The sequence below is a fragment of the Bacillus rossius genome, chromosome 12 (genome assembly GCF_032445375.1).
Source record: "Bacillus rossius redtenbacheri isolate Brsri chromosome 12, Brsri_v3, whole genome shotgun sequence".
NCBI classification, from domain to species: Eukaryota; Metazoa; Arthropoda; class Insecta; order Phasmatodea; family Bacillidae; genus Bacillus; species Bacillus rossius.
Window position 1 is genome coordinate 20,772,548 of NC_086339.1, and position 17,007 is coordinate 20,789,554.

General features: G+C 36.3%; 2 protein-coding genes across 7 annotated transcripts in view; both read right to left on the reverse strand.

Annotated features, from left to right (window-relative positions):
* Positions 1 to 810: 810 nt before the first annotated feature.
* On the reverse strand, positions 811 to 8,394 carry LOC134537678 (DNA polymerase nu-like). The gene is made up of 5 exons (XM_063378388.1): positions 8,311 to 8,394; positions 4,884 to 5,038; positions 3,623 to 3,793; positions 1,557 to 1,703; positions 811 to 1,471 (listed from the first exon to the last, which is right to left on the reverse strand). The coding sequence occupies exons 2-5, from the start codon at positions 4,966 to 4,968 to the stop codon at positions 1,341 to 1,343; spliced, it is 534 nt and encodes a 177-aa protein (XP_063234458.1). The 5' UTR covers positions 4,969 to 5,038; positions 8,311 to 8,394; the 3' UTR covers positions 811 to 1,340.
* Positions 8,395 to 10,230: 1,836 nt separating this feature from the next.
* The window catches only part of LOC134537676 (uncharacterized), a 29,224-nt gene continuing 22,447 nt past the window's right edge, over positions 10,231 to 17,007 (reverse strand). For 2 of the 6 annotated variants that reach the window (XM_063378385.1, XM_063378383.1), the window contains one exon: positions 12,068 to 15,174. Coding sequence is in view for 2 of the 6 variants with exons in the window: in XM_063378383.1 (XP_063234453.1) it covers positions 15,034 to 15,174 (141 nt within the window). In the remaining 4 variants the exon portion in view is untranslated. The other 4 variants (XR_010076028.1, XR_010076029.1, XM_063378384.1 and 1 more) reach the window with 4 other exon arrangements.

Consider the following 17,007-nt stretch of genomic DNA (forward strand, 5'->3'; position numbering starts at 1 on the left):
ACACGTCAACATTATCATCAGCCATGGAAAATTCGTGGAACGTGCATGGCACATGCAGTTTCATGTACACCGTACGCAACGCTTACGATGCAAGCAAGTGTGAGATGAGTTAAGCTCATTTACGGGCTACAGTCGGCGTAATTCTTAATAAATAATGCTCGCAGTGGAGCCCTGCTTTTGTTGCCGTGAGGCCAGCTATGCTCGCTGTGGGGCCCCACCTTGTGTTGTGTGGTGTTGCCAAGACGGCCACATCATGCGCGTTGTTTGTCGGATGCGTGGAATTGTGCGAAGCTGTTTCTCATTTATTAAGGAAATTGTAGATGTTTTCTCATTGTTTTAGAGCAAAATTACAGGTGTGTAATCTATCGCTATAGCGAAAATGAACTACGCTGCATTCGTTATTTCCGAAATTTTTATCCTAAGCAGCATATGCAAAACTGACGGTGCCGATGGCAATTATCGTTATAGCGGACTTTACGTTATAGACCGTATTCGCTACAACGGACTTTACGTTATAGACCGTATTCGCTACAACGGACTTTCACTGTACTTAGTACTGCATACCAGTAGGCCTAAGCAGCATGCCTTATGCACTAAAATACACAGAGTTGCCATATATTCAACATACAGCATAAAATAACAAAAATAGTATTACTACAAATAACTTTTCCGAAACTGAAACTAAGTCTACCAAGAGTTCCCTTTTCTACTAAGAAGGTAAACCAATTATAGAACTTACACAGAGGAGTTATAAAATTATTAGTGAAGGGTGTAAAGTGCTAACACAAGAAAATATGACCCAGTATGAATTTATATAAAATTATATTTTATTCTGTTTGGTATTAATGGTACTTAAGATAACCACATTCACAAAATGTGACATTTCTTTCATTACTTATTTTGTGTGCTTGAATAAAAGAAGATAATGATAACAATAAAAACAACAACCATAGTAATAATAAACAATATCACTACAACAACACCCTTAAAATTAAGAAACACTGTTGGTGGTATATTCACTTAAGGCAGTTTACAGGTAGGCAATATAAATGATTCAGCACGAAAAATCTACTTCCTGACTAGCCAAAGTACAAAGACACTGGAATGTTAATAAGCAACAATTTACAGATTGAATATTGATAAACCACCTCAAATTCCAATAGACATGGAATAAATTATAAGCACTGTTACAAGACAAAAATTATTTCCCTAACTTATGACGACAAAGGTTGTTTCGGCTATGAAATTGTCTCTTTGGTAACAAGTAGCAAGTACTTTTTGCCAGAAGAGTTAGGCATGTGGTGATCTTGACTTCTTTGCAATCGACATACACACTATCACTACACTGCATCATTACTCGACATGCGGGCCCAACTCTTCCCAGTCGTAATGATCACCGGCAACGGGATCGTCATGCTCGGGGTTCCCGAAAACAGGGACGTGCTGTCTTCCATTGCAGCTCTCACGAGTTCTGCGGGAGAGAACCAAGCCAATGAAAGCGCAGCTCACAGAGACGCTGGCGGAGCTAGGGACGAGCCCTGCGGGCACGGACTGACCTTCGACCTGCTGCAGGTGCAAGTCCCGCACCTCCCAGAGCAGCTCGTCGTGTATCTGCAGCAGCAGATAGGCCTCGATGTCCGGCCGCCGGCTCAGCTGCAGCTCCGTCCGCAGCATGGCCGCCTTGCAGACGTCTGCCGCGGTGCCTGCCAACATCACACTCGTTCCGCCCGACGCTCACTTCGCTCATGCTGCGGCCAAACTCCACAAACCTCATGTCACACAAAACACAATAAAATAAAATACAGTAGAACCTCGATGATACGTTCCCGTTTCATACATTTTCCCGTGTCATACGCCGATTAATTTTGGTCCCGCCGAAAGTACTATATTTACAATGGTTTACTTTCCCGGAACATACACTTATAAAATCATGAATTTCCCGTTTCATACGTTTTTACAAAGCGGAAAAGTCCTAAAATTCACAAATTTTTTCGTTATATTCCTCCTGAAAAAATATCTTTTAATGCTTTTATTTTGAAAAACGTTCATTGTTTACCTTTGCAAACGTAAGAAAATAACTTCATCGCACCATAGATAGATAGTATCAGGAAGACTGTGCACCTCACTACTAGCATCTATGGCCAGCACCAAGCGAGACTAGTGGCGCAAACTAGCAATGATTATGAAAATGGTGCACGTGCTTTACCAAGGCACAGATCTCATATTTTGTGCATTCAATTATCTTTGAACTGAATATAGTCGTTTGTTATTGTTTTCTTACGATCGGATTGTTTTGTATTTTACGTTTCTCAAGTTAACATTTTATTGAAAATTGTTCTGTTGCATAAAGTTGTTTGTAAAATGAAACAAACAAGCAAAAATTTCTGATTTTCTTTTTACAATAGCCTAAGTTTTTTATTTCTAATTTAGGCTTGGTGACTTTCCCCCCCTTCCAAGAAAGGACTGCTTTACTTGATTATGGACTGTATTTTACATTTCTGGTGGTTTTATTATATATATATAATGATGAATTCATTTCTTTCATTAATATACATAATGCAATTATTTACACATTATGTATTTAAGTTTAATCAGACATTGTGCTGGTATGCTAGATTGAAAAAAAATGTTATTATTGCCATTCCCTTTTCATACACTTTCCCGCATCATACACCATTTTTGTGCCCTCCGTTGAAAAGTGTATGATAGGGGTTCTACTGTACACAACTCATTTACTTGATTCTATTTGAAAAGAAAAAAACTTATCGAGCTCTGATAATAGGATGATTATAAGATAAACCTATTAATTTACAGGCAACTCATTAATATTTGTATTAAGTATATACAGCACAGGTTATTTAATGTAACTGTAATAAAGTAATTTAGAAGTAGAACACTAAAGATCAAAACAGGGATATGTCTTGGAATGAATTGAATCTTGTATTCAAGTAAATACATACAATATTTTTTGTACAAAGTTATTTTTTACAGTTGTAAAAGTGGAGTAGATCTACACTCAAAGTAATTATTTAGATTTTTTTTCCTCCTGTTGTGTTAATGGCATAATTAGCTGAGAATCTAAGTTAATAACCTTGTACCAAAGTTAAAAGTTGCACAGGGCTATGACATAGCTATATGCATGCCACAGTTGCAAAGCACAGTTTTTTCATCCAAGAGTGGAAATATGCCAGCTTATATCACTGGCTAAGCTTTCTTCGAAGCTTCAAGGTGTTTCAGTTATGCAAATTGAAGGTTTTCATTCTAGTGTAGAGAAACCAAGGCTGTTCCTCCTACATTGCTGGATAGTTGCATGGATGAATGTTTAACAGATTAAAAGATTTAAAATAAAATATTAGTTTGCATTACACACAGCTAAATAATTAAGATTATAGGACCTGACGGTTATAGTATTTTACAAAAATACTTCTGTGCTCACATATGGTCAAAACAGAGGTTGGGTTGAACCATCACTCTTTGCCCTTAATTGAAGTATAGGTACTACCAAAGAAGTCCCAAATGATGAACTGATGTTTTTGCAAAACTGCTAACGACACTACACTGACTTCTTAAACCTTACTGAAACAAAACGATGAATACGATGACAGCTGTTGAAAGTATTCACCTTGTATTAGAAAGTTGATGGCTTGCCGCTCAGCTTGAGACCTCAAGTACGGGATCGGGCTGTTGATGGCCGGGAACAAGCGACGCCGACCACTGAAAGTACGAAGTTCTCCTTTCTGGCGGCAGACGTTCATCACTGAGTTGAAGAACGAGCGTAGTGCTGGAAACCTACCTGCAAAAAAAAAACACACATGCACACACGCAGAGTAATGTTATTATAAAAAATGATTTATACTTCAAGAAATGCTTGAGACAGCATCATAAAAGGCAGATAGAATGAAGTCATCTAAACTTAATATTTGTGACTCTTCTTCCAATAGAGTTATAAATTAGTCTTTACAGTGCACACTGTATTTCTCCCTCTTACAATGTGACAATACAATACATATGGGGTATTCAAACGGTTGCACAACCATTTTGTACAATCTTTGCATCGTTACATATTCTAAGACACAAAAATAAGGGTTTAGGTGTTGAATATGCTGCAACTGTACCCTAACCATATTTCACAGCCACCACTTACTTTTAGGGAACAGATTTTGGCGACGTACTCATTGCCTGAATTCTGCGCATGTGCAAAGCTCAATTTTTCAGTGATTTTGTCCAAATGGCAGACCCGTATCTTCCAAAATTAACTCGTAAATTGTCATTTTTGAACGAGAAATAATCGCAACTTACAAAGTATTCGAGAAAACTAGAAAGGTGTTTATATTATTATGCGATGGTGCTGCTATCTCTAGTATTTTTGCAGTAACAATTGTATCTATGGTTGCAAGATGTAAGCTAGAATGTGTTGAAACCAGTTTCTAACCTCGCCCAGGGTTCCATTTATTAAAACGGCTGCCGATTTGTTTCCTTACTGGTATTCGGGTGTGAACATTCCCCATATAATCTTGTACCTTCTTATAAAACATATAAATCCGATGTAAAGAATTCTATATAATAGTTATTTAGAATGGAATGGATTGAGCTTCGAGTTTCGCAGACATCAGAATCACCAGATGAAGGATGATGAGATGCTAATGAAGCATTAAAGGAATGAACGGGAAACTCACAGTCTCACGACAACGACCGGCACATTTCCCACTCGCTAAAATTTTGCGTTCCACCCCGCCAGGAATCGAACCCGGATAGACTTGGCAGGAGGCAAGTGATCTGGCCACTCAGCCACCGTGACACCTTGGTTACTTAGAAGGAAAATAAAATTGCAGACTTCCGTAGAAAACGCCCCAGGGTTGCGCAGCAACAAACAGCCACTGTACCTATAAAGCTGTTGATGATCCCATTAGCCTGAGCAGTGTTCACTTGAAGGAACTCTGCAAGCTTGCTGGCACCAGCACCATACATCACAGAGTACACTATGCGCTTTGTCTTCTCCCTGTCCTCAGGGCACACACTGGTTCCATCCGGTGTCAACCTTAAAACAGTGGTGACACAAATAAGTACAAGCAGGTCCATCCACAGAGACTGCAGTCCATCAAAATGAATTAGTAACAAAAGAAAAAAACTTTAAAAACAATGAAAAAAATATGACAACAAAAATTATGACACAATTAAAACAGAGCTCAGTGAAAATTTTTTTTAGTAAGTAAAATTATAACACCATTTGGAACATTAAACAAAAACTGCATTAACTTTGTTTAATTTGGTTACTTGGATGCACAAAATTCAAGTTGGTGCAGAAAAAATTTAATGCTTCGTGTTACTGAAATACCTATTACGGTAACTTATTCTGCAAGTTAACTTCTTGAGGACAAAATGATGCTGAATTGTGCAGACAAGCAGGGAACTTTAAGAGTGGAAACAAGAATAGATGTGATTGGTGGAATTCACTGGAGGAATCATCAGTGGAGTGAAGACATGAGGAGAGGTAAGTGAAGAGGACACAGTAGGGAACTTTATAAGTGGACTAGCTGCCCGACCCGGCTTCGCACGGCTATACTAATGGAAAAAAATTAAGCCACATCTCCCATTTACAGTAATGATAAATAAAAAAAAAAGTGAAAATTTATTACAATGCTGTATAATGTACCGGAGAGAAAATGAATAGCACCGATTGTTTCCCGACTCGTGCACACAACGTACAACTGATGTACCCGTACTTCGCTACGGCAGTCTACAGGCAGATCAATCTTGCGCCGCTCATTATACATGCCCCTCCTTGTGGGTACGCCACTGCCGCGCGATGCCCGTTGCCACGGAGATGCAGAAGGCATGAACAATGCAAAATCCTGTTCTCATGCAAAGTACCCACTGTTGCCTGGTTTTAACCACCCATGGGATCTAATTTTCGGAAAATGTCATCCTGCGTAACATAAGGAACATTACTGTGAAGTTTCAAGTCTGTAAAATATATATACTTGAAAAAAAGGGCAATTTTTGATATTTAAAGTAGTACCCGCAAAATTTCAACGGTGATGAGGACTGCACTAACAATGAAATAGTCGTTGCCATAGAGACGAATGAAGCATCAACAAAGCAACAGCCGTTGCCATGATGATTTCCTACCAAAAACTGGAAATTTTGATAATATTACGCCCCCGAAACTACCCTTCGGATGGGATTTCCGCCGAATCCGTTCTTAGTGAGCGTCTATATCACAAAATGAGTAACTATGCTAAATTTCAAGTCAATCGGGTGTATAGTTTTAGAGATCTCGTGATGAGTGAGTCAGTGAGTGGTAATTCGCTTATACATACATACATACATACATACATACATACATACATACATACATACATACATACATACATACATACATACACACACACACACACACACACAGACACACAAGTCCTTGTCAGAATTGTAACGGGAGAGGAAAATTATTGATGGTCCGAAAAATGAAAATTAATTAAAAATAATAAAATAAATCTAGTAAAAGAAAAAAAAAACAATTTAAACACAGAGAGAGGAAAAAAAAAACAATAGTTTAGGTTTGCAATTTAAAGTGATAAAAAGTATTTAAATACTAATTGAACTCTTATGAGGGTACTGATTGCTTCGTTGTTAATATCAAATGGGTGTTTTTTACTTGTATGGGAAAATTAAGAATGATAAGGCATCTAGTGTGTGGCAACAATGTTAAAAGGCAATAGGAAATAAACTTCTAGCGCCTGCGGCATTGTCAACACACACTTCGTATGTGTACTGCATGTTGTATCTAACCCCCTCCAACGCATTTGATTCTAAATTGGACTTTTAGTACGGATCCCTAATGTTATTGATAATATAATATAGCCTATAGCCTTCCTCGATAAATGTACTATCCAACACTGAAAGAATTTTTCAAATCGGACCAGTGGTTCCTTTGATTAGCGCGTTCAAACAAACAAACAAACAAACTCTTCAGCTTTATAATATTAGTATAGATACAGGAAGAGAATTGATTGGTGGAATTGACTGGAGGGAACATCAGTGGAGGGGAGACACATGGATAGTCAAGTGGAGAGGACGCAGTAGGGAACTTTAAGAGATGTGATTGGAGGGATTGATGGAAGGGGACTTGGAGGGAACTGAGTGGAGGGGACACGGACCAGAGTCTGGCGAGGGTCAGGAAGATGTCCCCAGGCTGCTGGAAGGCGCGCAGCAGGTTGGGATCCTGGGCCAGGTGGGCAAACACGCGGAACTCGATGTGCTGGAAGTCGGCGGCGAGGAAGGTGAACCCGGGACGGGAAACGTACGGGGAGCGGAGCAGCAAGGGTGGGTGGCCAAACCCTGGAACAGCACACACACACACACACAAACACTGTGGAAACATCTTATGCAAGTGGAGAATCAGTGGTAGTTCCATAAAGAGACTTGAGGGGCTTAATCCCTTCCCTAAATATACTGATAACAATTTGCAGTGGATTCAATGACACTGTTTCCTAGGAAAAATATTACTTTCTGAACTAAGTACGATGGATCCCAATTCACGACAGTTCAGAGGATAAAGAAATACTATCCCTTAAACTTTTTCATTACCTTAATACAATTTTCTAGGGCTACTTGGTATCAGCCATGTAAGTGCTGTAATGTGCAGTTGAAACCTGTAATTAACTGACCTAATTTTACATCAATTTTTTTCCCATGGCCTACAATATTACACCATTTAAGTTCATATACTTTGCTATTGAAATTTCAAAATATCATAACTGTGTTTTGTTTACTGTTTTCTCTATATTTGCATATAGTAGTGTGAGAGTTCTCTAATAAAATTTCTTAAACCCACCCACAATTTTCAATGGTACCCAATGTCCAAACCTTGGCTTACAATCTTAGGTTGGAGACTTAAAAAAAAAAAAATAGTTGTTATAAAAATTTATGGCATGTTTTCCAGATTTACTTTTGGTCTACTACAATTTAATACATATTTGCCTTACATACTTGACCCAAATTTAAAGTTTGTAAAAACAATGGAGTTGTTCTAGTTGCTTTTGTAAATTTGTGCACTGCCAAGGATATCTGTAGAATACAAGAGCAAATATTATCATTATAATTTAACACAGGTTAGCTATAAAATGTTTTTATTACTTCTGTGTAATGTGGTGATAGTAGCAAATACCTATTAAATCTAAAACTCAATAAATAACAGCAAAAAAACACAAAGTAATTTAAAAAAACTTTTTCATGATGTAGCAATCATTATGATAGAAGTCTACAAGTACAACTAAAATTTAAATATTCATAATTTAAAAACAACCACACCTTTGGCAATATGACTTGACAGTAAAACTGGATGTTTGGGAACAGCTTGAAGATTGGGATTGCTGGATGTGATACGACCTGTAGCTGTTGCAGTCTGTTCCCTGGAATCATATATTATAAACTATCAATTATTGCATGCAGTTCTAGAAACCATAAAAATTAATTTTATTATTTGTTGTTTATTCAAATGAGTGATACTTTTGTGAGCCACAAGCCTGTTAAAACTCTGAAGCAGGAGTGTACATAGAATTTCATTTTGCGTGGGGAGAGAAGATAGAACCACTTTGCTTGCTGTTTTTCCTTTCAAATTATTTAATTTGTTATTGAGAATGATAGATTTATTAGATTTGGAGGGGGGGGGGGGTGAGAGAAAGGTTACATTTAACACCCCACTCCCCTTCCTGCACATTCACCCCTACTTTGAAGTAATACAACTGCACATTATTTCTTATTGTCAGCAGATAGGAAGTAACATAATGATTGAATACTGAGCAATAATCAACTTTATATGTTGGCCTTAAAATAACTAATATTATTCCAACAATGCATTTTGTCTCTATCTTATCATTGCACCCCTCAAACATATCTAATTACTTCAAAATCAACAACTAAATAAGTTTTGGCTCTAAGTTATAAAACACTCACGTCTATGAAAAATTTATGAGCTGAAAAATAGTTGCATAGTAAGTTAATATAAACATTATTTACCACACTGTGAATATGGTTGAGTTCTTGATTTGTTGCAACATGCCATCCACATACGTAGAGCTGAGCTTTTGTATGTGTCGATATTCCAGTATAAGTCCAGGAAGTGGGTGCACAGACTCAAGCAAGCGTAGCTGCAAAGATAAATGACCCACAGAAAAAATTAACTTTTCCCATGTAGACACAGAGCACTAAAATATTTTGTAACACATTAAGTTATGCACATTACAGGGTTGCTAAAAAATTTTTGAATATGAAATTTTTTAACTTTTCCAGGTTTTTCAACCCACATGAAAATTTTCTAGACCATTACATATTTATGTAATCACAGTTGGTAACTTATTTTAGAAAGTACGTCCAGCTGATAAGTTGTATAATAGACGTCCTTTCAGAAAGTTAATCTCTTATATTTAGTTAGCTGAAGTACTACTTTTAATGATATGCATCTATACATAAAGTAGAGTAAATAAATTAATAAACTGTCAAAATGTACCAAAACATAAATTTTTAATATTCATAGGCCCACAAATGAATAAACACACAAAATATAAAAAGTTTAAATTTAAAAAGTACTTACACATTTCAAAGATGTAATGAAAAATTGCTATTTTGTAAGTTTAAAATACTGAGGATATTTCTGACATTTCAAAATGCTGATGAACAAGTCTAAACATACGACCTCATACAACAATAAAAAAAAAAGTTTAAAAAACTGTAACCAGACTACAGAAAAAAACACTAAAAGGTAAGAAACAAGGTAGGTGCTGTTTGGTATCATCGTCTTATTGAGTAAAACAAGTCATTTGATATGTTAGATATTCCTATTTATATAGTTCTATTGAAATTCTCTGTCACTTCCACATTAATAACATTATAATTCAATTCAAATACTGTAGTCGTGCATTGTCAACTACAAAAAGCCAGCATTTTAATTTGATACACAAGCAAGCATTTTAGTTTGATATATTATACTGTTATTATATCAAACTGATAGAAGATTTTCATTATAAAAGATTGATCTTACTTAATAAGACTACAATAGTAATCAACACCTAACGTGTTTCTTACCTTTTGGTATTTTTACCGTAGTCAGGTTACAGTTTTGAAAACAAAAAAAATTCTGTATGATAAATGTTCCAAATTCATCATTAGCACAATACCATTGATTCAGAGGTTGACTTGGCTTTCAGAACCGATGTTTCTTTCACATGTATACCACGTTTCTGGTCGAGTTTCAACTCATCATACAATATGGCCCTCAGCTGCTTTTGGGAAGTCAATAAGAACTGTTTGCCAGCTGCTTTGTGAGCAGCATTCTGCAGTAGCTTTGCTCGGTCCTGTAAGGTAAAGAACTTGCTTTAATACAGTACACACACACCAAGGATACTTTACCCTCTTTCATCGCATAATCGTCGCACTCGCGTAATCGTCGCACCTATATTTTTGGCCGTCAAAAATTGGGATAAAAAAAAACTCGCTTAAACGTCGATTGATGTTTTTGGTCCCGCTATTAGATGTGATCGCTTTGTGTAGGTATATTTTCCATATAAAAGATGTATTTTAAAGTATAAATCTAATATTTATTCGGACATTACCACTTACTTATTTAATTAACAGAAATACAAAGTTGTCTGACGTGTAAATTTTCTTTTAAAGACGTTTTTAAACGTTATTTCCTTTATCTGATCGTCTGCGTCGTCGCGGTGTACAGCTTATGAACATGTAGCTTGCGCTAGTTGGCATCATTCGTGTTTGGTTATGTTGCTTCCCGTATAGAACGCACACACGTAGTCAAATATCGATATCTCGCCGATTGCATGCAACGCGCGCTCTCTGTTGAGTGCCGAGTTAACTACATTTGATGGCCCGCATTCTTTCGTGGTATATGTGAACTACTGCAATAGTTACGCGTTAGTTCACGTCGCAGATTCAAGTGGCCTGCGTTCGCGTTACAGTTTGGTTTTTCTATTTAAAGTTGAAGAAAGGTTTTTTTTTTAATGAATTATTAATATAAATTGTTTGGCGTGCTCTTGTATACTCCACCTTTTTTTTAAATAAACGTACTTTCCATGAACGTGTTTTGTTTTTATGAATAACTTTACCTAACAAAATTTCTTTTTCCGCATAATCGTTGCACCCCTAATTTTCAAACTTGATTTTAGAATAAAATGTGCGACGATTATGCGAGAAAACACGGTAATACTTTAACCAACTCAAACATAATACATTCAGTCACACAATATAACTAAGGGTTATCTGTTTTTTACAGCCAGCTGACTGAATAAATTTTGAGAAAGAATATTTATGGGGTTACAGGCTTTAATGATTTGGGTGCCATAATATAGGGACTCTAGTCACAATACACATGTCTATATGAATTAATAATCACTACATACTTAATAAACTTTTTGTACTGAACCACAAATGATTATCAGAACCAAGGAGTGGTCACATTTACATGATTACTTCAGCTCATGGTCTGCACCATGTTGTTTAGATGCCCAAAACATTAGCTGAAGTGTAGTGTTTGCATTGTGGAAACAGTTTTAAAGTACGTACTTAATTTCTTGGAAGAGACTGTATTTATTGATGGAAATTCTAATTCATACTTATTAACCACCATCATGCATGGTCAAGTACTATTTCTTAAATGTTTTGTGCGTTACAATACGGCGGCAGCAGTGTTGAAAAGTGACTGACGTCACAGCATGCCGTCTCCTGACAATTCCTAACTGTATGATTATAACTATAGTTATACGCGTTAGTTATTTCATAATCATTTGCTGCAGTGATATCTATCACACCGTCTTGAAAAAAAAAATATATTTTTTTTTTTAATACCGGAAACATGCTACGAAGTCTGTAACACTGTTACATCTATAGTAGTACACACACAAAAATACCATCTGTGCTGAGCATAGGCGTACCCAGGATTTTTTCAGGGGTTGTCGGTCCAGATTTTTAAGAAAAACTCCATGTATAAAAGACCATAGACTTTTCATGGGAAACGTTTCTTTTTTCCCGATATTTTATTCTACAATGTGACCTAAAACAACAAATAGCATTATTCATTACATGAAAATTAAACTACCAAACCTAAAAATTAAAAATTTTACCAACCAGGTACTTGAACATGTGTGATATTTTAGTTAGGTTAGTTTATATAAGCAAAGCAGTCCTTGGCCTACCTAGCTGAATATAAAAAATAATAAAAAAAATAAAATTAGACCAAAACATAAGTTGCAAGAAAAATCTCTTTTACCTTTGATTTTATTCCAATGAATTTATTTATTTCTAAAGTTAATCAGGGTGTCCAGTGAAAATGTATTTCAAAAATCCCTGACATTTCCCTGTTTTCCCTGACAAAATTAGGATTTTCCCTGACACTATGCTCGTTCCCATTTAAATTCTTATAAACTTTGTCAATATTTTTTACACTATAATATATGTAAAAATATACTGCAAAATTTTAAGCAACAGCAACTGTGTAAATAGGTCTAATACTAAAATACAAAATGTGAAAAAAAATATATGAAATATGTTTATTGTACTCACATATCACCATGTTCCTCAATTTCTTCAAGAGTTACTCACTAGATGGTTTTGAAAACATAAGTCAGTTCCACTTCATATTTAAAAATAATATATATAGTATTCAAATTAGCTAAGTATGCAATAGTTCCAAACTTAAAACTTTAAAAAAACCTTTTAAGTCCAATCACAAATTAAAATTTTAACAAAGGTTTTTCTTAGCAGCACTACTTTTTTAAAGCTTCTATCTGGAAGCTTAATACAGCAGCTTCTTTTTCAGCATCTTCCAAGATTTTCTTTTTCTTAGCTTCCAAAGCAGAGAGTTCAGCAGCTGCTTTTCTTGTTCTTCCTTTTCCTGTAATAACTTCTTCTGTTGTTCCGTGTATTCCTTGTATTTTAAATATGCATTACGAGCAGCATGAATAAATCTTTTAGATACGACAAAATTATCCAGACCTCCAGCTGACAAAATACCATCATGAATTGTACGCTGAGCAATCAGTGAAATGTCCAGCTGATTTTCTACCAAGCACTGTTTGTTTATTGAAAATCCCCTTTCTACTGCTGCGTTGCCATGAGACATAATAAATATCATTTTCAAAAAAGATGCTAAATGCCCTGTATTTTCACTACAGTAAACATTTAAAAGGTCAAACCAAAACTTATCCAGGCGTACTTTGGATCGGACATGGAGTTTCAAATGTTCCTGCACTGCAGTCAATGAACACAATCTTTTGAATTCCTTCGATATTTTGTCACCTTGAATTCCAGAGAGCCAATTATGACTAACAAATATATCTAAGGCACATGACAGCCTCTTGATCGCCAAATCGGGAATAAGGGCTACAGAAGGATCAGCAAATGAAATGCCTCTTGTCAAGCTGAATGTAAGAGGTGAGCGCTTTAAAATCCTTTTCACACATTCCTGCAGGCATTTTAGACAGTCTGCTCTAAATAATTCCATATCCTTCTGACTTGCATTTTCTGAACATAATGCAGCTCGTGTCCCAAAACCTAAGTCAATTTTTTTACTTGACAAAAGATTATTTGCAGATAAATCTATTTTGCTTAGGGTAGTATTTGCCATTACGTCTGCTTTGACAAATCTAGTCATAAAATTCTTGATGACTGAAGAAAAGTCGGAAAAGAGGTACGGCGCCATGGGGTCATTTGTTTGATATTCTTTGAGAAGTGGTTCAACTTCAGCAGCAACAGATGAAAAAAAAGCAAGTTTAGGTCCAAGTAACACATCTTTAATAGCACTTTTCACTATAACAAAACTAGCACACGTAGGTTCTGTATTTGACTTTAGACCAGCAACATAGTTCCGAAGATTTGGTAAAATTTTCAATGCTCTGTCTGCTACAGGAACGTTGTCTAACCAACGAACTGGACAAAATTTTAGAGGAAACAAGCTGGAACCAGTTATTCTAATGTAGTCTGCACGACGAGTGGGGATGTTATGAAACAGGTTGTAAATAGCACGCAAGAATTTAACAATTTCCCAACCAGTTTCTTTCATTGCGCCTTTGAAGGCACAGTGTAATGAATGTAAGCCACAAGTGCCGATATCCAATATTACCCCCTCATCAGTACGACCTTCCTTCAAATCTTGCTTCAAGTCTTTTAAAAACCGCAAATTTACATTGGGGCCATCCATCGACACCTGTATAATTTTGTGTAATGTATTCACAGGCAAAGAGTTTTTAAAAGCACTTAACAGGTCTGCTGCAGTCGAATGGCCGAGAAATGCTGATGTAAGATATCGAGTGCAAGTAATTGAATCATCTTCATTCCAGTAACGGACAGAAATGTCCATTTGCTGTTTCTGGGCAATTTTATTTAAACTTTCATCAAAGCCAACTACAAGATGAGAAGATTTTGATATATCAGCATGCAGTTCCTTTTGAAATTCTGGAGCCAATCCGTGAACTATTGTATAGGATACTTTCGATTTTCCCAACTGCAATTTAGCTGCAATTTTGCTGTCGTGATACATCTTACGATGCATTGCTACACTATTTTCTGAATTCCTTAAGGAATTATGAGCCATAACACAATACAAACACCAAAGTATTTCGGCACGTGTTACAGAATCATTTAATAAGTAATTTGTCAATGATTTTGATTCCTTTCTAGCACTGCCACATGTGCACGTGCAAGAACATGTTGCGGATGGGTTTAGATAAGAATTATCAGCATTCGAGGAAGTATCAGGCAGAGATTTAGAACTGCTGACTGGATCTGTTTGGAACAACGGAGGGGAAGATACTTGAGGTGAGCTGGGTACATCAGAACTAAACAATTTTGAAGATTCAGACAAAGGTGAAGAAGACTCTGAAGAAGAATTATTTTGTGACGCTGCTGATGTAGGCCTAGTTGTTTTACAGTACACTGCTATGGATGAACTCATGTGTAATCCTTGCACTCTTCTGCTGTGTTTCACTCCAGATGCATGACTGGTAAGAGCCTGCTTCCCCATATTACTCAGTTCAATCCTGTGATTGCAAAGTTTGCACCAAGCTGCATATGGGCAGCCATCAATAGCCTGAGCCCATGAGAGGGATGGGTTCTGGTTCCATTCATCCCTGAATGTAGTTTTTCTGAGTTTTGAAGACATGTTGTGACCTGTTAAAATAAAATAATTTTTTACCTTTATCACACTAATCTTTAAAATAATATTCTTGTGAGAAAATTAACCTATTTTTCATTAATTAGCAAATAAACGTTTCAGGCACCACAAACACAGATAAAATCAATGCAAGTACATAGGCCTATCAGCACATATTTTCTATACAAAGTAACTGTCAGCTTCAACTTCAAGCATCTTTTATAAGATAGGCCTAGGCCTAATGTAAACTTATGAACTGAAAATAAATCTGAAAAAATATAGGATATGTTCCAGCAACAATAGCTTGTTTCAGAAAATAGTCACATTTTATCTACAAAATTGCTGTGTGTTCATGTATTTTAAAAAATTTGCATTGTCTGGCCTGGCCTACTTCGAAGCAAGAAAAATGCCTAACTAACGTAAAATTCAAAAAATAAATAATATAGTACGTTACAACATGACTTGTGTTTGACCCGATTTATAAACTCTGCAAGCACGCATGTCCGAATCCAAAAGTTGAACTCTCACCTTCTTAATGTTCCGGTTTATAAACCGGAACGTGAAAAAAGGTGAGTGTTCTACTTTTTGCTTTACTCAGACATGCGTGCTTGCGGAGTTTACAAACCAAGAACATCACGAACCGTTGCCGAGCGAACGAAACAAATTAGGCAACAGTTTGCGACTTGCCCATAGAGCAACTATAGTAGAGTATACATACATTTTGTTTCTTACCTTTGTTTGGCTGATGATATAATAATTCACTTATCCATCAACAAAAACGATAACCAAAATCAACAAGAGTACACAAATGCGCGCCATTTTGGCCAGCCTAACAGGCCGCAATGTGTACAGCCATGTGCCGATTATAATCGATACGTCGATCATTTTTACGCGGCGAATTGAACAATCGATATGCATATTGTATCGTGCTGCTGCGTGAAGAACAAACACGGCCAAAATTTCCAGACGATTTTTAAAAAATCCCTGACATTTCCCTGACACACGAAATTCCCTGACAATTCCCAGTTTTCCAGGTTTTCCAGGTCGCTGGACACCCTGTTAATAAATAGAATAGCAGCAAGTTTAATTTTTCAGATCTGGGTTATTATATGTTTGTAGATTGTATGCAATTTTTCTTTCAATCTACTTAAGTAAGTTAACATTACAATATTTAAATACCTACACAACCCTAATAAAATAAAAAAATTACATTATTACAATGGGTAGTAGGTATTTCTTTGAAATTTACCTAAAATGTGTGCATTCTACTTAACAACCTAGAGATGACTGATCTACAGAATATAAACACCTACACATTGGACTTCACACCGCGTCGTACTCAACGTGGTACGTTTCATCTAAGACGGGAATCTCAATTTTCAGTTTTCTAATGTTTGTAACCATTGTTTAATATTACACATCTTGAGATAATCTAACATTCTTCTTCATATTATACGTACAGTATTTAAATGAATGCACCTGACTTCATGTAACCAAAATACTTTTTTTTTGTGTTTTAACAGTTTTACGGAGTTATATACGAAATTAAGTTGCAGAGTTGCAATCACTACTGCTACCCAATGCCCAATTCTGTTAAGCAAAACTAAAACTTAATCGAAGTTGAGTTGTACAGAGTAGTCATAAACCAATCAACACGATTCGAGAACTGAGACTGACCAACCACTGCGATTCGACTTTGTTTACGTTTGCTTAACAATTGGGCTGCTCAGTGACATTATTTCGCTTGTCGCTCGGTGCGATACTTCAGACAATGAGCTTCATACGACATGAGCATTCACAATTTTCTTGCCTTTATTTTTGGGGGAAGGTGGTTTGAGAAGGTTAACCCC